We start from the raw sequence: 24,692 nt of genomic DNA on the forward strand, positions 1-24,692 counted from the left end.
CAAGCCCCTTCCCGGAAGGTGTAGTGCATATCTGGGCAAAATTCTGAGGCAATGGTTAAGTACCCAATAAGGTATCCAAAAATGGCATGGACTTAATTGTGCTTCTGTGTGTAAATTGTCAAAGGCCCACTCATCAAGACATTATCAGTGACATTAACTCTCAAGCTCACATCGGTTGCAAAAACCGTCTCACAGGGGCAAACAACAATGCCTCAAGAGATTACAGAATTCTTAGTGGGGTGCTTGAGTGTCCATGCAACCAGGGGGTGAAACAGCATCAGGGTGGTCGGAGAGACTTCCGCCAGGCCTTGCCAAACAGCTGGAAGCTCCCCTGGGCCTTGCCAAACGGGGAGCTGTTCTCTTCACACCTTCGTGTCATCCACACCCACTGCACGGGCCCCAGCATTCTTCCTTATGCTATTTTCTGTTAGTCTTTTACCTGCAATTCGTAAGACTTACGTTGTATTGCAACCCCTGTTGGTTTTTAAGTTGCTTATAGTAGCAGCTGATTACTGAGTAATTTAAGAGTCTGTCTTATGGCAGCACTGTTCTAATTAGAATGCTAGATGTTTGTACTTTATTTGGCAAACTGGTATAAAATATCTGTGTATGTGAAATTTGCAGAAATATTCAGGATTGATTTATTATGTTCAGATGTGTATCTTCAGTGGATTTCTACCTGCTTTATCCCTAAACCATAAACTTTCTTTTTTTTTTTTAAAGATTTATCTATTTTTATTGCAAAGGCAGATATACAGAGAGGAGGAGAGACAGAGAGGAAGATCTTCCATCCAATGATTCACTCCCTAAGTGACCACAACGGCCGGTGCTGCGCCGATCCAAAGCTGGGAACATGGAACCTCTTCCGGGTCTCCCATGCAGGTGCAGGGTCCCAATGCTCTGGGCCATCCTGAACTGCTTTCCCAGGCAAAAGCAGGGAGCTGGATGGGAAGTGGAGCTGCTGAGATTAGAACCGGCGCCCATATGGGATCCTGGCACTTTCAAGGCGAGGACTTTAGCTGCTAGGCTACTGAGCTGGGCCCTTAAACTTTATTTGAAAATGAAGGTTAGCTTGAAGTTGATCATTGAGACTGGCATCTTTCTAGGATTTAATATTAGCATTAAAACTAGCAGAACTGGAGAGATGTTTTGGAGGAGCCTGTCATGCCAGCATCCTTTGTCTATGCTGTTTCCTGTCCTGGCTGCCCCACTTCTAACTCAGCTGCCCGCTAATGGCCTGGAAAAAGCAGAAGATGATGGCCCAAGTGTTTGAGCCAAGTTTGCCATATGGACACCTGGATGAAGTTCATGGCTGCAGCCTGGCTCAGCCCTTGCCTTTTTAACCTTTTGAGTGTAAAAATCAGTGGGTGGAAGATCTCTCTTTAATTCTGACTTTCAAATAAAACAAATAGATAGATAAATAAATAAATAAATAAATAAATAAATAAATAAATAAAATTTTAAAGAAACTAATGTCCTGGAGATTTAATCCTGATTTTTAATTTAATGTAAGCAATATTCCTTTAGCCATCTTGAGATTATTTTATAGAGTAATTTAAAAATTAACAGGGGCCTGGTGCAATAGCCTAGTGGCTAAATCCTTGACCTGCACATGCCAGGATCCCATATGGGAGCCAATTTGTGTCCTGGCTGCTCCAGTTCCCATCCAGCTCCCTGCCTGTGGCTTGGGAAAGCAGTAGAGGATGGCCCAAAGCCTTGGGACCCTGCAACCACATGGAAGACCTGGAAGAGGCTCCTGGTTCCTTTCTTTGAATGGGCGCAGCTCAGGCCATTGTAGCCATTTGGAGAGTGAACCAGCGGATGGAAGATCTTTGTCTCTCTTCTTCCTGTAAATCTTCCTTTCAATTAAAAAAAAAGATAAAATTTTTAAAAATTAGCACACAATTGCATTTCTTTTAGACTGATAATGTTTCTTAACTATGAGTTGATAGCCTATATAAAAGATGTATATTCAATGCCTGTATTATCCTTGATCAAGGTTAAAGTTGTAAGTATCTCAAGTTAGATGCCCATATCATTAGGGGAGTCAGGTGTTGTAACCTGATTTTTAAATGAGTATTTATTGATCATATGGAACTCTTACACTTGCTTGAAATAGAGTTGCATGTTTTGGTGGAGAAACTAAGTGAAAAGAGCTGTTAAAATAATTATTCTGTCTGTGAATGTTAAGAAAGAGCCTGAAGTAGAGAATGGTGAATGGGGCTGTTTTAAGTAGGATGAATAGTGGAAGCTTTTTCATTATTTTGGCATCTATATTATGACTATGAAAAATAGAATGCAGAAAGGAAGAGTGATCTGGGGAATAGATACCACAGCTGGAGCAAGGGTCCAGAGAATGGGAAGCTGGTGAGAAGGTAGGGGAGTGTAGACACAGGAACATTGGATAGGAGGGTGTTTCAAGGATTGGTAAGTCACCCCGTTGAGTTTGAGTTTTTGCTAATAAGAATCCAGTGAGGAAATGTGATGAATGAAGTGCTCCTGCCTCCATAGCTTACTGTTCGTGCTGAGTTGGGTAGTGGATCAGAGAACAAACTTAGGAGGAGGAGGAGTGGTTGATATCACGATTGTAACGAAACAATTAGGAACCTGAGCTCTGGATCTTCTGGACAGCCTGGAGTCAAGGCTTGAGTCTAACTCTTAGTGGTTGTGTGACCTTGAGTGACATGTCTACCCTTGTTAGGTCTCCGTTTCCTACAAGTGGAGATTATAAATATGTAAAGTGGAGATTTTATCTTGATCATAGCATTGTTAGGATGATTAAGTAAATTCTTTGCAAAGGGCTTAAGACAGTGGTCCATTCAAGTTAACATGTTAAACATTAATACACGGGACTGTATTATGGAATAGAATATGAATTGTGGAATAGAATGTCTTCATTTTCCTCTGCTATTTGCTTTACATTGGAAAGAACACAAAAAAATTACTGTTTTACTGGGGTCGTTGCTTTACACAGTTCTTCTTTGGTAACATTATGTGAAGCAGAGACTCTGTTCCAGTATGTATAAGTTAACAAAATACTGTGATGCAAGGTGAGAATTGTTTATATGAAAGAATTGTGAAGAAAGTAAAATACATGGTGGTTCTCAGATCTGTGTTTTACACTGAATAGGAGGATGTGTAGTGCTTTGGAAGGGCATATTTTTTGTTTTTGTTTTTAAAGATTTATTTATTTTTATTGGAAAGGCAGATCAGATATACAGAGAGTAGAGTTAGAAAGACCCTCTGTCTGCTTGCTCATTCCTCAAATGGCTGTAAAAGCCAGAGCTGAGCCAGTAGAGAGCCAAGAGCTTCCCTGGGAAGGGCTCAAGAACTTGGGCCATCTTCTGGTGCTTTCCCAGGCACGTTAGCAGGGGCTGAATGAAAAGTGAAGCAGCTGAGACCAGCACCCATGTGCTGTGCTGGCATTGCATGTGTCAGCAGCTTAGTTCTGTGCCCCAGTGCGGACCGCTGGAGGTTTTGTTTTTAAGATTTGTTTATGTTACATGAAAATCAGAGTTACAGGGAAAGAAAAGGAGACACAGAGATTATCCATCCTCTGGTACACTCCCCAAATGGCCTCAACAGCTTGATTTGGGCTGGTTCAAAGCTGGAAACCAGGAACTTCTACCACGTGTCCCATGCCAGTCCAATGTTCCAAGGCCTTGGGCCAACCTCCACTGCTTTCCCAAGCTATTAGAAAGGAACTGGATTGGAAGAGGAACATTTGGGACACGAAAAGGTGTCCATATAGGATGCAAGCACCTGCAGGCAAAAGTGTAGCATGCAATGCTACTGAATTGGCCCCTGGATTTTTTTTCAAAGCTTAGATTATCTGTTTAATTCTTCAAATGTTTTTATAGGATATTGAAATCTAGTGCCAAGTTATTGTAAATGATTAAGTCCTTGATAGAGATCAGTAAGCGATTTCTGGAGATACTTAATTATAATTTCATAAATCCTTCATGCTGAGTACCCAAAAGGCCTGGAAATGAAATATCATTCTGTAATAGCCTTCTTTAACAACAACAAAAAAAAGTGAAGGTGGTGTTTTATCAAGTCATTCTCCTTCTGTGTTTTGTTGTGTAGAAAATGTTTATTTTAGTCCCCTTTTGGTCTTAGCTTCCTTCCTTTCTGTCCCCATCTCCGCTTCTAAGACGGCATAGCCTTCATTTATATATTCACTTTATAAATTCATTTGACAGTTTTTAAGTATTCATGTTGGGACTGATGGGGGGGGAATACAAAATACTGCAGTCCTTGGAGGGTTTTTTTGCTTTGTGTTTTTTTGTTTTGAGATACTTAATATTTTATAAAGAAATTAGCTCAGACCAAACTCTTGTTCCTAGAGGAGGACATAGATCTTGGCTCATGTAGGCCTATTATTGATTATTTTTTCAGCTAATAATACTTAACCTTGTTGTTCCTGTGTTTTGTTTAAAGACTTATTACTTTATAAATAATGCGTAAGAGACTTGCTTCATTTATGTTGAATTCACCACCAGCAGCTTATATAATGCAACTATTTTCTCTGTAAGATATGTCACAGCCTTAACCTTATGAGCACACTAGGTAACACTTTACTACAATTAGAGCCATTTTAAGCATCAATATCAACAGACTCACAGACTGTGAAAAACATGGCATGTTTTAAACAGGCTGCAGAAGGGACTTGCATTTATGGTATGAGAACCGAACAAGATCAGTTGGGAACATACATATGTGATGAGTGTCTAAAAGTTTTGGCTTCTCTGAAGTGGTTCTTGATGATCTTAAAAGCACCGTGAATACTAATTTCTGTGGTTACAAATGGAATATAATGAATAGGCAGATTTGCAAGTGTGAAACTCAAAGTGAGAATCAGTTGAACTTGTTTTTAAGACTTGTGTTAAAGGGATAGCGGATGGTTATTGGACATGGTATACAATTGGATAGGAGAAATAACTTCTAATGTTGTGTAACATAAGGGCAGTTGACAGCTATTATCTATTTCAAAAAGAGTAGAGTTTTGAATATTTTTTTTAAGATTTATTTATTTCATTACAAAGTCAGATACACAGAGAGGAGGAGAGACAGAAAGGAAGATCTTCCGTCCGATGTTTCACTCCTCAAGTGAGCCGCAATGGGCCAGTGCTGCGCCGATCCGAAGCCGGGAACCAGGAACCTCTTCCGGGTCCCCCGTGCGGGTGCAGGGTCCCAGTGCATTGGGCCGTCCTCCACTGCTTTCCCAGGCCACAGGCAGGGAGCTGGATGGGAAGTGGAGCTGCCGGGATTAGAACCGGCACCCATATGGGATCCCGGGGCGTTTAAGGCGAGGACTTTAGCCGTTAGGCCACGCCTCCGGGCCCAAATATTTCTAACACACACACAAAAAAGTCTGAGGTGATGGACCTGCTGGTTGCTCTGTGTATTATGTACCTATGTCACTTTATACCCTATAAATAATATACATCTACATTCTTTTTCCTTCTCTCTAAATCTTGTAAATCTGCCTTTCTAATAAAAGTTAATATATATATATATATATTTACATATATACACACAAACACACACAAAACTACAGTGTGTTAGTTGAAAAGATAAATTCACATACACCCATGGTATAAGGTAGAATAAGATATAATGTTAAATTTGGTGAGAGGAATGGGAAATTATGATCAGAAGGATACAAGGTATCTTCATTTCTGTTTTTTGTTTAAAACTAGGAGGAATGAAGATTCCAGGGATGCAGTGAATCACTGAATCAAGAAAATAATAAAGACCTGTTGGTTGTACACTACTGGTAATGTGGTGTAATTATCCTGTACGGGAAATGAAACAGAAGTAATAGGAAAAAGGCTGGATCGTTTGAGGACTAATCATTTAGGTTCTATTCATTAATTCATTTAGGACTTTTGATAGTCATAAGGAAATTAAGGAAAAGGCAAGAATTTCAGTACTTTTCTTTAGTTACTAAACATTTATTCAACATCTGCTATTAACAGGCTGTGTCAAGCACTGGGAGTCTGAGTGAGCAAGATACTGTGTTTGTCTGCTGTAGGTGTTTTCAGCTGTGAGGTGGGGGACAGGCAAATAAACAGTCCTGTTAGGATACACTGGTTTTAGTTTTACTCCAGGATCCAGGATTGTGAAAAGTACAGGACACTGTAAAGAATATAGACAACTCCCACTATGTATGGAGTTTAACGAAGATTCTTTGAGGGAGCATTGTTCAAGGTAAAATTTTATAATGAGTTAGGGAGTTAGGGAGCAGGAATGAATGGGTATAGAATTTAGAAGTAGAATAACTCTATTCTAAATAAATAGAATAACAAAAGATCTAGAGGTAAAAATGACATGCTGATAACACAGAAGTAAGTTGAAAATCCACATGATGGACTTATTATGTCATGTGAAGGAATTCAGACTTCATCTTGAAGGCCATAGCGAAGTCATTATTGTTGGATTTAAAATGAGGACTCAGGTAGGATTTGTATGTCTTTTTTTTTTTTTTTTTTTGGTAAAGTTTATGTAAAAGGTGAGGAAATCACAAACACATGTGAGCCATAATCATGGATAAAATAGACAGGGAGAGGAAAGGTGGGAGACGGATGTCCGCTTGTACTTGTGTCGATGGGAGGGGGGATTGGACTGGGTGCCCCTTGTCATTGCCTAGACATAAGCCTAAAGAGGAGAGTAGTTACATGATCCCACCTTCAAGTCCCTGGGGGGGAAGAGTATATATCCTAGGGGAAGGATCCATTGCTTGACAGGCAAAGAAAGAATGGGGGCAATAGGGCTTCCATTCAGTGACTCTAACCTAGCTACCTGCCTGTCTGACTCTTGTTCATGGTTGCCAAACGATGTAGAGTCACCTTCTGTTCTGTAGTACTCTTTGCTGATTAGGGGCGTAGTCCTGAATGTCCCAGGTTCAGAAGTCTCCCAATCTCATCTAATAGATTCATCTCACAGACCAGAGAAATTCCATTAGTGCCAATGCCCGAGCCCTCCACTTTGTCACCACCAGTTTTAGAAGTTGCCTTTGTTTTTCTTGGGTTTTTTTTTGTTGTTGTTTGTTATTTTTTGTTTTTTAAGATTTTTTTTTAATTGGAAATGCAGAAACACAGAGAGAATTAGATACAGAGAGAAAGATCTGTCCACTAGTTCACTCCCCAAGTGGCTGCAACTGCCGGAACTGAATCATTCCAAAGCAAGGCATTTATTCCAGGTCTTCCTCTCAGGTGTAGGTTCCCAAGGCTTTGGGCCATCTTCTACTGCTTTCTCAGGCCACAAGTAGGGAGCTGAATGGGATGTGAAGCAGCCAGAATACAACGCAGCACCCATATGGGATCCCTGTGAATGCAAGGCAAGGGTTTAGCCGCTAGGCTATCACTCCAGGCCCCTGTTTGTTTTTTATAAACATCTTTAGGTATCTACTTTTTTTGGGTAAGATTTATTGTTTTTTTTTTTAAAGGTGGAGTTTCAGAGAGAAAAGAAGAGATGGAACTCTTCCATCCACTGGTTCACACTCCAAATGGTCACAGTGGCCAGAGCTGGGCTGGTCTAAAACCAGGAGCTTCTGGGTTTTCCATGTGGGTGCTGGGGTCCAGTGACTTGGACCCTCTTCTGCTACCTTCCAAGGCCATTGGACATGGAGCTGCTGAGATTCAAACCAGTGCCCACATGGGGTGCTGGCGCTGCAAGCAGAGGCTTAGCATTGGCCTCAATACTGACATCTTTTTTGTCTTAAAATGGCATTCAAAGGCCCTGATTAGTTCACAGGTTCAGGCTGACTAATCACTGGGGTACATCTGGGCATGATCCTCTCCCCTACACAGGAGTCAGCATAGGAGGCACAGCGTGCACTGTGGGCTCTGATCTCTTGAGATTGGAGATTCTGTGGCATCTGAAACCAATTGGACATGAAAGCCCAGTCTTTTTGGTGATGCCAAAGACCATCAGTGAGCCTTCTCTTGCATTTCCTTCCTGGGCCCCTAGGCTAGAGCATTGATTCACATGGGTGCAACTTGCTAGGACTTTTAAGACCCCTTGCCTGCTGCTCCCAGACTGGTATTGTGGCGTGTCACAGGTGCCATGTGCCAAGGACCCCTGCCTCAGGTCAGTTGCCTGTTAAAGGCCATCAGTGGGGCACACCCCCATGACCCAGCCTGGCCTAGTGCTGTGGTTACCAGTGCAAGTGGCCACTTAAGACCGTGCAGCAGGGTCCATGGCCTGCCTGCTGCCAGATTGGACTGATCAGGACTGCTGAGTTGGCCCAACCCTGCCTACTGCCAGCCCTGTCCTTACCACTAGTGCTTCATGCAGCTGGGAGCAGCCTGTCTTAGGACCTAAAGTCTGAATTTTTAGGTCTCTTGTTGCAAAAGTCAAACTCTTGCAGATTTAACATTTAAGAAGAGCAACTTTGCTGGCACGCTTGTATAGTTAACATAGAGCTGGCATGAATCAAGTCTAGAACGCCAGCCGCTGTTGGCTGTGCTTCCAACAGTGTAACACTTTCCTTAGGTACAAGGCAACCTAGGGGGCTGCCTACAGCTGGGGAGGATTTGTATTTCGACAAGAGCTCCTTTTAAACTCTAGCCTGGTGGGAGGTTTGGTAGGAGCAGAGATTAGTTAGAAGGCTGTTGGCAGCAGTCCAGGTATAGTTGTATGGCTAAGAGTAAGTGGACAGATGTACTTGAGAAGTACTTAGGAAACAGAATTTAAAAAAAAAAACACGATGGCAGGAACGGAGAAAAGTCACAACCATGCACAATACTGTACATGGAAAAGGAAGTTTTGTGAGAAGCTGATTATTAAATGTGATGGACTGTTATGGCCAGTGCTAACATTAGAAAGGTGAGTCTAGTTGTGATTTGAAGGATCAATGAAGATACACCAAAGATAGTTAATTTATGTCTCCACTTGACTGGCTATGGGTATGGTTGTGGAGAATTGGATGAGATTAACATTTGCATAAGTAAACATTATCCAGTGGCTTGCCCTTCCTGATATTGTAGTCTCATTCCATTAGTCGAAGGCTTGAATAAAACAAAAAGGATAATGACCACAATTATGTCTGCATCCAGAAGTCAAGTGTTGAAAGTGAATGATGGGGGCTAGTGTTGTGGCACAGCCATTCTTTCACCATTTGCGATGCTTGCGTTCCATGTTGGGGTAACTCAATCAAGATCCAGTTGTTGACTCTCCTAAAATTCGTGAAGTTCAGTAAAAATCACGCTTGAATACTATAAGCTGCTAAATATAAAAATGAAAATAGACATGAGACAGCTGAATAGTACCCTATAACCATTTTAAGGTTTATAGCAGCCAGTTGTTGTATATACTAAAATTGAGATGTCAGTGAAGTAGTTACAGGATGTGGTTGAGAACTTGCATTTTTTTAATTTTATTATTAACAATCTTTACATAGTTAATTACGGTGTAAAGTTTAGGGGCTATAAGGATGTGGGTAAGCTTTTTATGTCCATATTGTTTCCTTCATGTATCTGAGGTAAAGGGGGATTTTGAGGGAGAAGCCCCACCCAGTTTCCCACCCGCCCAAAGTCCCGGATTTGGTGCATAGTCTGAGATACCTGCTCAAGTGGTTGTAATAGTTTTCCAGTTGTGAATCGCTGCCACTCTCGCCACTTCCAGCTCGATGATGTCATTGAAGAATCCATTGATTTTTTTTTTTTAAGATTTATTTATTTTATTACAAAGTCAGATGTACAGAGAGGAGGAGAGACAGAAAGGAAGATCTTCCATCCGATGATTCGAATCCACTGATTGTTATAGTCCATCATAGAGTCTTTCCGCCCAGTATTTCGCTGCCCAACATATAACTGAGGTGGTTGATTGACTTGGAGAACTTGCATTTTCTAACATATTGGTCACTCAAGTACTATGTTAATTAACTTTATGATGTTGTAAATTTTCATATTTCTTCCTGTTGTTGAAGTTGTGTAGTGTCTTTTCACTGAAGGGGATGATATTCTGCCAGCTCTACTTTCAGACCAAGGATGGTCTCCCAATGAAACTGTTGAATTTATCTGGACAATAAGATGCTGGACTCTCTGCATGGTCCATATCCACAATGAAGGAATCATGACTGGATATGAACTGTACTACTGTAACAATATGTAGGAATTCAATATGGGGGGGGCTTAGGGAGGGGTCGGGGAGGAGTTCATAGGCCCAGAGCCTATGAAACTGTCATAAAATGAAATAATAAAATTAAAAAAAAAAAATCCAGCTATCTCGTATCTGATCCAGCTCCTGCTAATGCATACCCGCGAAGGCAGCAGATGACCACTTAGATACTGAGCTCCCACACTGCTCACATAGGAGCCTCATATTGAGTCAGACTTCAGACTTCAGCCTGGTCCTGCTGATAAAGAGGCAGAATGTGATAGTATTACTAAAAAGTAAAAGGTCTGGCCTTGTATGGCAGGGGAGACTGGGAGAATTGGGATGAGAATTAATGAAGTAAACTAAATATAAAAAAGTACCCCAAACATCACAGATACTAAAGAAACCAGTCAAGATTAATAAAGAAAAAATGTTTACTGTATGTATATTTTAACTACTTATTGATTTGTGTGAAAGGGTTCCAGAGGAAGGGAGAGTAATCTTCCCTCTAATGGCTCACTGCCCAAATGACTAAAACCAGTAGGGCTGGGATAGGTTGAAGCCAGGAACCTGGAGCTTTATCCAGGTCTCCAGTGTTGCTGACAGGAACTTAAGTACTTGGGACCATCATTTCTCCCAGGCTTATTAAGAGGGAGCTAGATCAGAAGTAGAGTTGCCAGGATTCAAATTGACCTTCATATGGGATGCCAGCATCTTGGACAGTGTCTTGATCCATTGCACCACACCATAAGCCCCAGTGGATAAGACGAGAAACAAGACACAGGGTGGTGTTCGGTTGCAGCAGGGTAAGCCACCACCTCTGATGCTGGTATCTCTTGTGGGTTCCAGTCTGAGTGCTAGGCCAGCTTCCTGCTCATCTTCCTGGAAAAACAGCAAAAGATGGCCCAAATGCTGGGGTCCTTGCCACAACATGGGAGACCTGGATGGAGTTCTAGCCAGGTTTCTGGTTTTGCTTTAACCCAGGTCTGACCATTGCTTTGATTTGAGATGTCACCAGTGTGTAGATCTGTTTCTCTTTTTTTCCCTGTCATCCCATTTGAGCACTGATTCTAGTCCTGGTTGCTCTGTTCCAGTCTAGCTTCTTGCATATGGACTGGGAAAGCATCCGAGGATAGCTTAAGTCCTTGCATCCCTGCCACAACATGGGAGTCCCAGAAAAAGGTCCTGACTCCTGAGTTTAGAGCAGCTCAGCTGTGGCTGTTGTAGCCATTTGGGGAGTGACCCAGCAGATGGAAGATAACTCCGTGTCTCTATCTGTGTCTCTCCTTCTGTCTGTAAATCTTTCACATAAAAATAAAATCTTCAGGGCCTGCTATGGTAGCCTAGTGGCTAAATTCCTCGTCTTGCACATGCTGGAATCCCATGTGAGTACCAGTTTGTGTCCCGGCTGCCCCACTTCCCATCTGTCTCCCTGCTTGTGGCCTGGGAAAGCAGTTGAGGACAACCCAAAGCCTTGGGACCCTGTGCCTGCATGGGAGACCCCGAAGAAAGTTCTGGTCCTTGCTTTGGATTGACTTAGCTCCAGCCGTTGTGGCCATTTGGGGAGTGAATCAGTGGACAAAAGCTCTTCCTGTCTGTCCTTCTCTCTATATATCTTACTTTCTATTAAAAATAAATAAATCTTTAAAAAAATATTTAGACCTGGCAGCGTGGCCTAGCCTTGTGGCTAAAGTCCTCCCCTTGAACGTGCCAGGATCCCATGTGGGCGCCGGTTCTAATCCTGGCAGCTCCATTTCCCATCCAGCTCCCTGCTTGTGGCCTGGGAAAGCAGTCGAAAGCTTTGGGACCCTGCACCCACACGGGAGACCCGGAAGAGGTTCCTGGTTCCCAGCTTCGGATCAGCGCAGCACCGGCTGTTGCGGTCACTTGGGGAGTGAATCATTGGACGGAAGATCTTCCTCTCTATCTCTCCTCCTCTCTGTATATCTGACTTTGTAATAAAAATAAAATAAATCTTTAAAAATAAATAAATGAAACATTTGAAAAAATGTCCTGAAAACAAGATTGTGAAATGGAAAGTACGAACAATATTTTTGAAAGTTCAAAGCAAAAGATTTTTTATTCCCCTAAGAACATACTATAGCAGGTTTCTTGGGACTTAAGCTGGAAAAAAAATGTGTTGTCTCAGAAGTTTTAGAAATGTATAATATAGTTCCCTCTTAGAGAGTAGTACAGTGAAGTCTTTGATAAATGTTGCAATAATAATGGTTGCCTTTGTTTAGCTAGCAGTTCCCAAACCTGCCCATGAATCCCTGTTCTTACATAGCACCTGTTACATCTCTCAGAATATTTTCTCACAAAACACTATTTAGATTTCTATTTTAGAAGACAAAGGAAACCTTGCAAATTGTGGTATAATGTATTGGAAGAGAAATCAGCTGGAAATAGTTTGGGGTTGGAGCTGACATAAGGAATAGTCTGTTGAAGCAGCTGTGTCTGTATCGGAGGTCAGAGCAGCTAGATGTCCTAACATTCAAAGCTGGCTGTGTGCTGTGTGTGCAGAGGGCATGAAGAGGGAATAGAGACTGCTCAATCAGACGGTAATCCCTGGAAGAATTTTACCAACCTGCTCACAACACTTCCTTGTGGAGAATGCAACCACCATTTCCCTCCCATCTACCCCCCCCCCCTTTTTAAAAAAGATTTGTTTTAGTTGAAAGAGTTAAGGAGAAACAGAGATCTTCCGTCCACTGGATCACCACCCAAATGGCCACAACAGTCACAGCTGATCTGGTCCAGATCCAGGAGCCAGGTCCTTTTTCTGGGTCTCATTTGGGTGCCAGAGCACAAGGAGTTGAGCTATCCACTGCTGCTTTCCCAAACCATATTCATGAAGCTGGATTGGAAGTGGAGCAGCTAGGGTTGAACTGGTACCCAAATGAGTTGCCCGCATTCACAGACTGAAGATTATATAGCCTGATATGCCATTGTACCTGTCCCACTTTTTCTTTCTTTCTCTCTTTTTTTTTTTAATATGGTCAATTTTCCCTTTTTCTTAAAAAAAAAAATAAGGTCAGTTTTTTTATTTTATAATGAAAAATATTTTAAAAGTTTAAATTAATGCTCCACCTTTGTCTCCTTTTTAGTTATTAACATCCCAACACACATGTCCTCGTGTGTTTTTTGTCTTTCCAGACCTTGTCTACAAACATGTGTTTTTTATGTAGCTGTTAGTAGTATTCATGTGAGTGGTGGTTTTCTGAGCCATGAAAGGAAAAGAATTTTCTAGTAGTTGTTAATCTGTGCCTGTTCTATTACCATGATATGCCAAGTACCATTGCTACTCCATTTTGTAAGCTATGTTTCTGCCTGCTTCCCTTAACCATAAAACTCACCGTTCCTTTTTACCATTCGTAAATTTACTACTACAAGAGTGCTTGTCTGGAAAGTAAAAGCTCGTATCATGGAACAGGCTGTTAGTGAAGCAGCTTTTCTGTAAGCCCGCTGTCTGCTACCCACGTCCTAAGAGCAGCACCTCTGCTACAATTGGAACAGAAGGATTTCCACATAAAAAATCAAGACCCATGGGCCCGACGTCATGGCCTAGCGGCTGAAGTCCTCGCCTTGCACGCACCGGGGTCCCATATGGGCGCCGGTTCTAATCCCGACAGCCCCGCTTCCCTTCCAGCTCCCTACTTGTGGCCTGGGAAAGCAGTCAAGGACGGCCCAAAGCCTTGGATCTTGCATGTGCATAGGAGACCTGGAAGAAGTTCCTGGTTCCTGGCTTCGGATCAACATAGCATCTGCCTTTGTGGTCACTTGGGGAGTGAATCATCGGACGGAAGATCTTTCTCACTGTCTCTCCTCCTCTCTTTATATCTGACTTTCAAATGAAAATTTAAAAAAAAAAAATCAAGACGCAGTGGGCATCCATATATTGCCAAGTGTCTTGGATTATATTCTTGCAGAAGAAACACAGTCCAGAAACTCAGTATCAGTAGTCCCTCTGAAACTCTTTGTTTGGCCAAGTGTCTCATCAAGTAAATTTTATGAATTTCATATTTGGCATTTTGGAAACTCGGAGTTCTATTTTTGATATTCCTATTTTTTTAAAAGATTTGTTTATTTTTATTGGAAAGACAGATGTACAAAACAAGAGGAATCAGAGAAAAGCCTTTCATCTGCTTTTTCACCCCCAAAATGACTGCTACAGCCAGAACTGAGCCGATCTAAAACCAGGACCCAGGAGATTCTTTTGGGTCTCCCACACAGGAACAGGGTCCCAAGGCTTAGGTCCAACCCACGCTGCTTTGCCAGGCCATAAGCAAGGAGCTGGATGGGAAGTGGAGCAGCCTGGACATGAAACAACAGCCATATGGGATGGTGGTGCTGGTTGTGAAGGATTAGCCAATTTAACCTTTGTGCCGGCGCTAGTATTCCTAAATTTTAAATTCAAACTTCATGTTAGATAATTTCCATCTTATTTTTATAATTTAAAGCCTTTATTGTTGTTATAATTTGCTATTGGATATGCCACTCCAGTAATTAACATGATACATTATTTTAGTGAGTCCAAAAAGTGTTAGCCTTACTGCTTGATGGTGTTAGATTGCTGCTAAAGGAGAAATTGCTGCCACTTAGTATAAATTAAAATCCTAAGTTACAGTGAATGGGGCCCCAGATTAGTAAGTAAACTTTCAAATTCAACCTCTGTTAACGGTGAGAAAGCAGTTACTCTGTGGTAGGGCTTATATTGTAGATTTTTCTCTTTGGTGATACTCATTTTCACTTCTTTGGCCATTAAATGAGGAGAGCTATATATATTTCTTTCCCTGAAATTTTAATTTCACTGTCTATGGGGCATCAGATTATGGTTTCGTTGTTGTGACTGTTCTTTTGACAGTGAGATGGCAAATAAGTAATAAAGCAGTATGCCGTCTTCAGCTTAACAAATAACAACAGAAAATGTTGTATGCTAAGTATTTAACACATACCATTTCATTTTTATCTCTAATACATAGAGACCTCTCAGATGAGGAAGCAGATACATGGTGGGTATTTTTTCAGGGGACCAGAATTTCTGTATGTCAGAAACAAATTAAGGCTCTAATAATTGCTAGTGAATAGTTGATCAATTAATATACATATTGCTTTGTTTTTTTACACCAAATAGCCATAAAAGCTAAAAGCAGTTTGTGGAAATAGTTGGATGTGCAATATGTTTCTTTACTGTGGTCTTGTATTTTGGAACAGTTCCTCAAGTTGGGGCCCGTTTTGACATCTGAAAATGTGCTGCTATCAGACAGGCTATTTTATTTGTATTGCTAATCACTGAGGCTGTAAGGAAAGGGAAATAGTTTTGTAGTTTCTTCCTCCCATAGGTCATATTTTAATTGTAGACTTCAGGATGTTTTTCTTGGTTTATCTCAATTATGCAGTTTTCTTGCACATCTGTTATGTAAATTAATAAATTATTTCCTTGAAAAATTGCCATTTCTTGTCATGCTTAATAACCATCAAGAAGTTGGTCTCTTTTGAGAAGAAAAATTAAATGATAGTCTATTAGGAACAAAAATCCCACTACTGTTCTGGTTGTTACTTTTTTTTGCTTTATATTTGGACTTACGCTGATACTTTTTGAAGTAGTAAAATAATCATATGTGGTTTCTGGTGTTTCCTAAGAGACTATTCTGGACTATAAACATTTAATGACCTTTTATATAAAATGAGTTATTTTAGTTTCTGCCTCTATAATAAATTGTATCTTTTCATTGAATTGATAATTTAAATATATGCTGTGGTACACTTTTGGCCACTGAAATTAAATTTGGAGTATTGACTTATTTAATGATTAGTTGTTTAATTTCATCTTCTGATCTTGAATTCTACAAAAGCCATCAAATAATGGTATGCTGAAGTTTTTTTCTTTCAGAAAAAAGAAGTCCAGATTTAGGTGTACCTTGAGACTTAAACTTAATGCTAGTTATTAGAAATCTCAGAAATTTTAGATATGGGACTGGTTAGTTTTACTCTACCCAAAGTGACACTGAATTCATTCTGGACATTTTCTTGATAAGTTAAGTAAACTCTTCTATAAGCAGTCTTCTAGGTATTTCTTTATAGTGCAGTTTAGAATTATCAAGATTTAGAATCATGGTTTTTAAGCTAGAAAATGTTTTTTAAAAGATTATTTATTTATTAAAAATATTTACTTATTTTTATTGGAAAGCCAGATTTGCAGAAAGGACAGACAGAGGAAAACATCGTCCATCCACTGATTCATTCCCCAAATGGCTGCAATGGCCAGAGCTGAGCCAGTTTGAAGCCAGGAACCAGGAGCTTCTTTCTGGGTCTCTGATGTTGATGCAAGGACCCAAGAATTGAAGCATCCTGCACTGCTTTTTCAGGCCATATGTGGGGATCTGAATTGGAATGGAACAGTTGGGGCACAAGCTGGCACCCATATGGGGTTCTAGTGCTTGAATGTGAAGGATTAACCTCTTGAGTCAGAATGCTTGCCCATAAGCTTGAAAATTTTAAAAACTATTTGTAATGATAGATAGAAATCAGAAGGGTTAATATAGTACAAATTCATTGTCAGCTACTAGGAAATCTGCTCGGATAATACAATTATCTTGTCAATTAGAGAAAGTTCTCACTTTTTTTGTTGTTGTTAAGATTTATTTATGTGTTTGAAAGGCAGAGAGAGTTATTGAGATTGAAAGGTGTTTCTTCTATCTGCTTCATTTCCAAATGAGCACAATGGCCAGGCAGAAGTGAGGAGCCAAGGAAGAATTCATGATTTTATTATGATCCAATCGCCTGTGAAGTGAGTAGCTTATTACATCATTGGCTTCTACTTCAAAGCTCAGCTTTGTTCTCTGTCTCTGGAGCTGTGGTAACAACTTGAGTCTTTGTGAAAAAATTTCTTAAACTCTAGTGCCAGTAATGAGTGTGACAGAGTGTAAGGAAATGGCAATACACAGACAGAATATAATGCTCTACATTTATGTGAATACATGCTATTGGGCAATAAGTTCAGATCAGTGACATAACCACATTTATATAGAATAGGTAAGGTTGTGAGACATGTGCTTCCATATTAAAGTTTCTTCAGAAATAAAATGTTGGTGCCTTTAAAAAGTGATGCTTCTGTGGTAAGGAGCTGTAATATGCACAGGATGCTTTGAGTTCCTTTGCCTCTGGGAGATGGTTAGGAGTCTGTACAAAAATGTCCATGTTTGTGATTTGGAGGGTACCCAGGGGTCTTTAGCTTTCTGATGAGAATGTTAAGAATTTGTTCTTCCTGCTTTGTTTTCTAATTGTAGAATATTCAGTGTGTTGTTTGCTCCCCTCTGTACCTTCTTCCACAAAAACTGAAAATTATTTTTAGAGAGAACATTGTAATAAAACTTAGCTTTCTAGTTTATCTGTGAGTAGTATAAATACAGTCTAAAACTTTGAGTTAAGATTATAAGATTTGAGCCATATTACTGTTCAGTAGTTGGAAAATATCAAGTGATTAACATTATACAGTTCAACTCTCCATCCCCATAATATTGAGCTAAACTGTTACTAAAACTGTATATTAATCGTGGTGTGAATGAAAGAATTTGGCAACAGATTGTCATAAGACTGTTACCCTTAATTTTCATACAACTTCACACAAAACACAATTTCAAAAATGGTTACATCATTTATGAGTTATTTTTTATGGTCCTTGTTTTTTTAAGATTTGTTGATTTTTTTATTGAAAAGGCAGATATACAGAGAGGAGGAGAGACAGAGAGGAAGATATTCCGTCCGATGGTTCACTCCCCAAATGAGCACAACAGCTGGAGTTGAGCACATCTGAAGCCAGCAGCCAGGAGCCTCTTCCGGGTCTCCCCCTGCAGGTGCAGGGTCCCAAAGCTTTGGGCTGTCCTCAACTGCATTCCCATGCCACAGACAGGGAGCTGGATGGGAAGCAGGGCCACCGGGATTAGAACCAGCACCCATATGCGATCCCGGTGCGTGCAAGGCAAGGACTTTAACTATTGTGCCGGGCCCATCTTCTATGGTTTTAATGTCATGTACTGGAGGAGCAATTGGGCATTGTTTCTCATCAGTATTTTCTGTAGTTCTAATGTCAGCTTGAGTTTAGACGTCATCAGCAGATTTTTATTTTTGAAATATTTTAGGTACCCAATTATGTTAACAAATCTGGCATTTCTTTAAATTTTCAAAATTATTTACAGTGGAAGGACTGTGCAGCTCCCTTCTTCCTCCAAAACCTGGCAGGAAGTGCTCTTGGTTTGATCTTACTTTGTTACTGAAATAGAAAAGATAAAATAGTATTTCACTGCACAATTATTTGTGGTTATCTTAGAAGGCATGTTTCAGCATTTAGAATTTTAGTATTCCTTCTTGAAGGTCAAGAGAACAGAAGATGCATAATCCGGTGTAATCCTGTTGAAACAGTCTGAAATAATGTACCACATCATGGTTTGACATAGGCTGTGGTTTTTTAAGTAAATAGGTTACCCTTTTTTTTGAATTCTTATTAATATAGAAAGAATGGATTAAAAGAAGCCTCATGTTTTTAAATGTTTCCAATTTCAGCCCTTCCCCAAACTGTGATTTTTCCTTACCTTCCATTGAAGTGTACTTGCATTAAGAATGAAGTCCATTGTTTCCTCTTCAGTTGGATGGTTTATATTCAACACTTGCTAAAACTGACGAAAATAGCATTTGCTCACTTAAGAATACTTTAGATAAGTGGCTGACTTTTCATTTTGGTCACAACAAATGGCCACTATGACTGGCACTGCAACAGGCTGAAGCCAAGAGCAGTGATCTCCCTCTGGTCACCCATGGGAGTTCTGGGGCCAAAACACCTGGGCTGTCTTCCTCTGCTTTCCCAGGCTCATTAACACGGAGCTGGATTGAAAGTGGAGTCCCTGAAACTCAAACTAGTGCTCATGTGGGATGCTGGTGTCACAGGCAGCGGCTTGAATTGCTACACCACAACACCAGCCACATCTTTAGCCTTTAACAAGAAGACATAATGTGATTGTTTATACTTTTCAAACTGATTGTGAAGAGATGGTTTTTGTTGTTGTTTGTTTGTTTGTTTTAAATATTTTTAACTCAGGAATTTTTATTTGAGATAGTGAAAGCCAGATGCTACTTGTTTGACTGGACTGTTAATCCAACTGGTATGAAACTTGTATTTTTCTTACATAACTTTGGACTTTTGTGTCTTTTAAAAAAAACAACGAAAGCCCCCTCTAGTGTTTAAAAATAGACCTTCTTGAGATACTGTGTAGATCATAGAAAGTTTTGAGAATTAAACCAGCAGTGTTTTTCCTGTCACATATGGGCATAAGTTTTTGTTTGCTTTTCTTTTGTGAGGAGAGGGAATAGTTTCTCTTTTTTAAAAAATATTGCCAAAATTATGAGTTAAAGCATGGATTGGGGGCCATAGAAAACCTGAGGAAGAAAGGATCAAAATGCCATTTCTACCTCTTTAAAAGTAGTTATTTTTTGAAAGACCTGGAATAAAGCCAAACTGTGCAGTGTAGAGGTGTTTTGGTGTAGTTTACATTTGTTTCTGAATTGAGTGAAACTTGAAAACACTTTGTTTTGCTTTATGCCATCAGATCTCTTGCAAGTTCTCTCCAGTTTTTGAAGGCGACAATTTTATTGGAAAATAGTTTTAAAATAGACTGATTCATATTATAGAAGTAGTCTCTTTTTTTGTTTTTGTTATGAGTGCCATTATCCTACTGTAGATACAATTTGTAACTGTATTTTATGTTCTAATGTATCCCCTCTCTTCTTCTTTTTTTTTTTTTTTTTTTTAGCTAAGTAAGGAGATTCTAAAATTGCTGGCTTTTTTCCATTTTTTCCTCTAAACATGATCCTGCAACCCAGAGTCCTGTGAAGGCTTACAGAAACAGAACTTTCCTTATTTAATCCAGGGGCCTTTGTAACTTGAGTAAGGAAAATGGTGTTCCAAAAGCTTTAACGTTTATGAATGCAGGGGTAAAATTATTTCAGGTACAGGAATTGGAGATTAACTCCTTTCATCTTGGCTCTTGCAAGAAATTAAACAACATGAAGAGATTTCAGCTGCATTGTTGGTAATGAAATGCTCAGCTGAATTATAATCCTAATTGCTGTTGTTCATTTTCAGAGCTGCATTTTGACAGTTCTAACTGCCTACACCACACATTGTTCAGCCACCAAGATAAACAAATACTTCCTGAAATCCATCATTCTGTGCATCCAAAATTGCTCATCACTTATTGGCCTTCTTGATTTCATTGTTGATAAAATTGGAGGGGAAATTATTCTGCATTTGTATATAGAATTGTTAACAGAATCATTACTGGATTTTGTTTAAAAAAATTCATTAAGAATCTTACATTTTGGAAGGGCAGTTAAGATTATGAAACTTTGTTTCCTGAGAAATAATTTGTATTTGATAACATAATTTTTTAATATTTTGATAAAATAATTTTTATAAAACTATTTTGTAGGCAGCTTTTTTCAAGATCTGAAAGAATGTTAAGATTTCACATTTCTTTCTTAGTAGATTGTATTCTGAATATAAATCTGGAAACCAGATTTGTTCATTGAATTTGTAAGTCACATGATAATTTTTTAAAAGCTTGACTCAAACATGTTACTCGTCCTAAGAAGTAAAGAAATTGAAAGTTTGCAGTGACTCTAAAATTTGTCGTTACAGAGATTTGAGTGTTAATTTCAATCAGTATTTAAGAAAAGGAACTTTATGGTGACTCAGAAGCCGTACAGCAAGATTATGTATATAAACAGTAGTTGCCAAATTCTGAATTTTCAGTATTTTTTTTTAAGATTTATTTATTTTTGTTACAAAGTCAGATATACAGAGAGGAGGAGAGACAGAGAGGAAGATCTTCCGTCTGATGATTCACTCCCCAAGTGAGCCTCGACGGGCCAGTGCTGCGCCAGTCCAAAGCCACTAACCAGGAACCTCTTCCAGGTCTCCCACACAGGTGCAGGGTCCTAAGGCTTTGGGCCGTCCTCGACTGCTTTCCCAGGCCACAAGCAGGGAGCTGGATGGGAAGTGGAGCAGCTGGGATTAGAACCGGCGCCCATATGGGATCCTGACGTGTTCAAGGGGAGGACTTTAGCCACAAGGCTAGGCCACGGCGCCAGGCCCAAATTTTCAGTGTTCTTACCACTTAATTTTCAATAGAAGATTTAAATTACCACTTTCACAGGCATCTGTAACAATTTTTGAGTAATAACTAGTTGCTCATGTCAAATGAATACTGTAGGATGTCACATTTTCACAAACTTTTTTCCTAAGAGGATTGATTTATTTTAGTTGAAAGTAAAACATATAGAGACAGATCTTTCATCTGCTGGTTCACTCCCCAAATGATTGCAACAGCCAGAACTGAGTTGGTGTGAAGCCAGGAGCTTCCTGCAGGTCTCCCACGTAGGTGTAGAGACCCTAACCTGGGACATGAACTGACACCCATATGGGATGCTTGAAGGTGGAGGATTAGCTCATTGAGCCACTGTGCTGGCCAGAGTGAATGTTTGAAGTTAATACAAGCTTGGAGCTAGAACAGTGGCTCAACAGGCTAATCCTCTTGTCTGTGGCACTTGCATCCCCAGTGAGCACCACTTTGTGTCCCAACTACACCAGTTCTGATCCAGCTTCCTGCTGATGGCCTGGGGAAGCAGCAGAGGATGGCCCAAGGCCCATGTGGGATCTGACTTGAGATCAGCTTACCTCTGGTAAACCTCTCTATTTATTTTTTCCTTTCTCTCTCTCTCTCTCTTTTTTGACATTTTTTTTTTTTTTAATTTGAAAGGCAGATTTATAGAGAGAAAGAGAAACAGATCTTCCATCCACTGGTTTACTCCCCAGATGGCTGCAGCAGCCAGAACTGAGCTGATCCAAAGCCAGGAGCCTCTTCTGGGTTTCCCACATGGTGGGAGGATTAGCCGATTGAGCCATGATACTGGCCCGTAAATCTGCCTTTTAAATTAAAAAAGTAAATATATAAATTTTGGGAATTGTTCTACCAAAAGTTAGTCATCGTGTGTCTTAATTTTAAGACACTCTTTTCAAGGCTTATTTTTTCTTATTAGCATGTCATTTTATACTTTCACGTTCTCCTGATGGGTGGTTACTATGATTCTAAGAGGTGACATATACTGCCTATGTCAGGCATTGTGCTAAAGGACCTTTTTATGGTGCTTTTTTATATAGTTTAAAAATTTTTATTTTTGATATTGTTTACCAAGTTGACAAATGCATACCTGTGTGTGCCTCTGATTAGAGTGGAGAGAGTCAAGCTATGAAGGAAGATGGGTAGGACAAATATTTGCTTTTTTTTTTCCTGTGTCCTCAGAGGGGCAAGCAGAGGGAATTGCTCCTTGCTATCAAACTGCATCAGACTCTGGGGATGGGAGATGGTTATTTGATGATGTCTTAGAAACCTGGGTGTGGGGAAGACTGTTTTGGTGTTGTTTCTTGAGTGGTTTTGATAGTTCTGAGACATTGGCTTTGTTGTACCAGGGTTGAGAAAATCTTTCCAAGGTCTGTTGGCTGACTAAGTCCACCTTAGCACATCCACAGACCCAGGAACATTCTACAAAGTTTGGCCAGGAGAGTTGTCCAACCTATTCTGCTTTCTGTGCAGTGATGAGGAGCTGTGGCTAGTGTTTGAATCCAGCCATCTAGTTGGGGAGTCCCCCAAAAAACCTTGCCTGGGATGGTCTCAGACCTGACTGTTGCATGTGCCAGCCAGTGCAGAGGCAGGTTTGTTCTGTCACCTGCACCCACCAATGTACATACCTGGTGGATGTATCTCCCAGGTCATTCTGCCTCAGCCCATCTTTCATACGAACTGACAGATGCTGCAGCCTAACCTAGCACAGCACACCACAGGCCTTCTTCAAGCACATCAGCAGGTTTCATGGCCTACTCGGGGCGGCTTCCAGTAACCCCCACCAGGCCCACCCCCAGCCCTGGTTTTTGCATGTGCCAGCATGTACTGTGGCTTAACCCAGCCTGTCCTACATCCCATCTGTCTCTGTGTACACCCATGGGTTCTATGGCTTAGTTCAGTCGGACCTGCCTCCATACCTAACCTATACACGCCAGCGAGTGCTGCTGCCTTGAACAGCGTGGCCGGCCCCAGCACTGGCTTTCATGCACACCAGTGGGAGCTGCAGCCCAGCAGGAGAGAGCATAGGTGCTATCTTTTAAGGATATTTATTCCCAGTTTATAGGAAGAAGAGATTAAGATACTGAAATAATTTTTCCAAAGATCAGAAAGTAATTAAAGTTAGATCTTTCTACTCCTGGAGCTCATGTTCTTGAACGTTGCTGAAGTCTTCAGGAAAAGTTAAATGTGTCGTGTAATTTTGTGATGGACTATTGTGTAACCACACATTGCAAGTTTCAGTGGCTGTATAATGACATGTAAAATGTGTATGATATACAAGTGGAAAGAGACCCAGGGATTATAATTAAATGTGTGTGGAGTCCTAAACATCTGTAAAGTGTTATCTTTAAGGTTTTGTTTGTTTGTTTGTTTTTTACATGATATAAATATGTTCAGCTGTTAAGAAATTCTGAATGTTAAGCAAAATTACTTAAGCAGGGTACCTAACCCAGCATGTAAACCAGTCTTGGTCAGGAAACTGACAACTTAGTTTTATGATAGACTCTACCATGTTCATTTTCCTTTTTAATTTGATCCAAAGCTATTTTTTACTGGACTAATGCCAGATGTAATGCAGTCTCTCATCTGTATTCTTGGAGGCTAATGGGATAGTGAAATCTTCTTAGAGATAACTTAGATATGTTACCTAGTGTCCTTGGGGTAGCTTGTGGACCAGAGATGTTTTCACTGCACCCTGTAGAAGTAGCTCATTAGGACACCCAGTGGTGTCATTATTAAGTTTTCATGTGTTTCTCAGTTTTGATGCTAATCCTTGTGTATATATTTTTTTCTCTGTAGCACCAATGTGGTTATGAATTATTCAGAGATCGAGTCTAAGGTTCGAGAAGCAACAAACGATGATCCTTGGGGACCTTCTGGGCAACTCATGGGAGAGATTGCCAAGTAAGTGATAATTTGACTCAGCAGTGCGGAAAGAATCAAAGTGTCTTTTCACAGAAAAGTGAAATTTGCTTTCAGTTTTAAACTCTTTAGCTGCCAGGTAGAAATCTTGCATAATCATTCAAATAAGGTAGAAAGTTTTAGGCAAGATCCATTCCATCCTAAGTATTAGCTTTAAACAACAAACAAAATGTCAATTCTTCATTTTCAAGGTTAGTGACTGACTTTAACTTCCTATCTAAAATTTTGATGAATGCGTTTAAGGTGTTTTAAAGTAAAATTGTAAAGTTTTCACAAGGAAGATACAGGACCATGTTGAAATGAAGAGCTCCCACAGTATGTTAGTGAGGCTTACAAATATGCTAGATACAGTATAAAATAATTCAGGGTGAACTTTCTCAAGAAAATTTATCTAAATTTTTTGCATTAAACTTATTATTTTAAAGTGCTTTGAAGATAATCCAGTAAATTAGAGCAAGCCTGCCATCTACTGTCAGAATTAATATATTGCAA

At 40.1% G+C, this 24,692-nt stretch overlaps 1 protein-coding gene across 2 annotated transcripts in view; it reads left to right on the plus strand.

The window, feature by feature from the left end:
• CLINT1 (clathrin interactor 1) overlaps positions 1-24,692 on the plus strand; it is a 65,019-nt gene that overhangs the window by 13,161 nt on the left and 27,166 nt on the right. For both annotated transcript variants that reach the window (XM_058677864.1, XM_004587488.3), the window contains exon 2: positions 24,078-24,182. In XM_058677864.1, coding sequence (XP_058533847.1) covers positions 24,078-24,182 — 105 coding nt within the window. The remainder of the gene's footprint in view (positions 1-24,077; positions 24,183-24,692) is intronic.

The sequence above is a fragment of the Ochotona princeps genome, chromosome 19 (genome assembly GCF_030435755.1).
Source record: "Ochotona princeps isolate mOchPri1 chromosome 19, mOchPri1.hap1, whole genome shotgun sequence".
NCBI lineage: Eukaryota > Metazoa > Chordata > Mammalia > Lagomorpha > Ochotonidae > Ochotona > Ochotona princeps.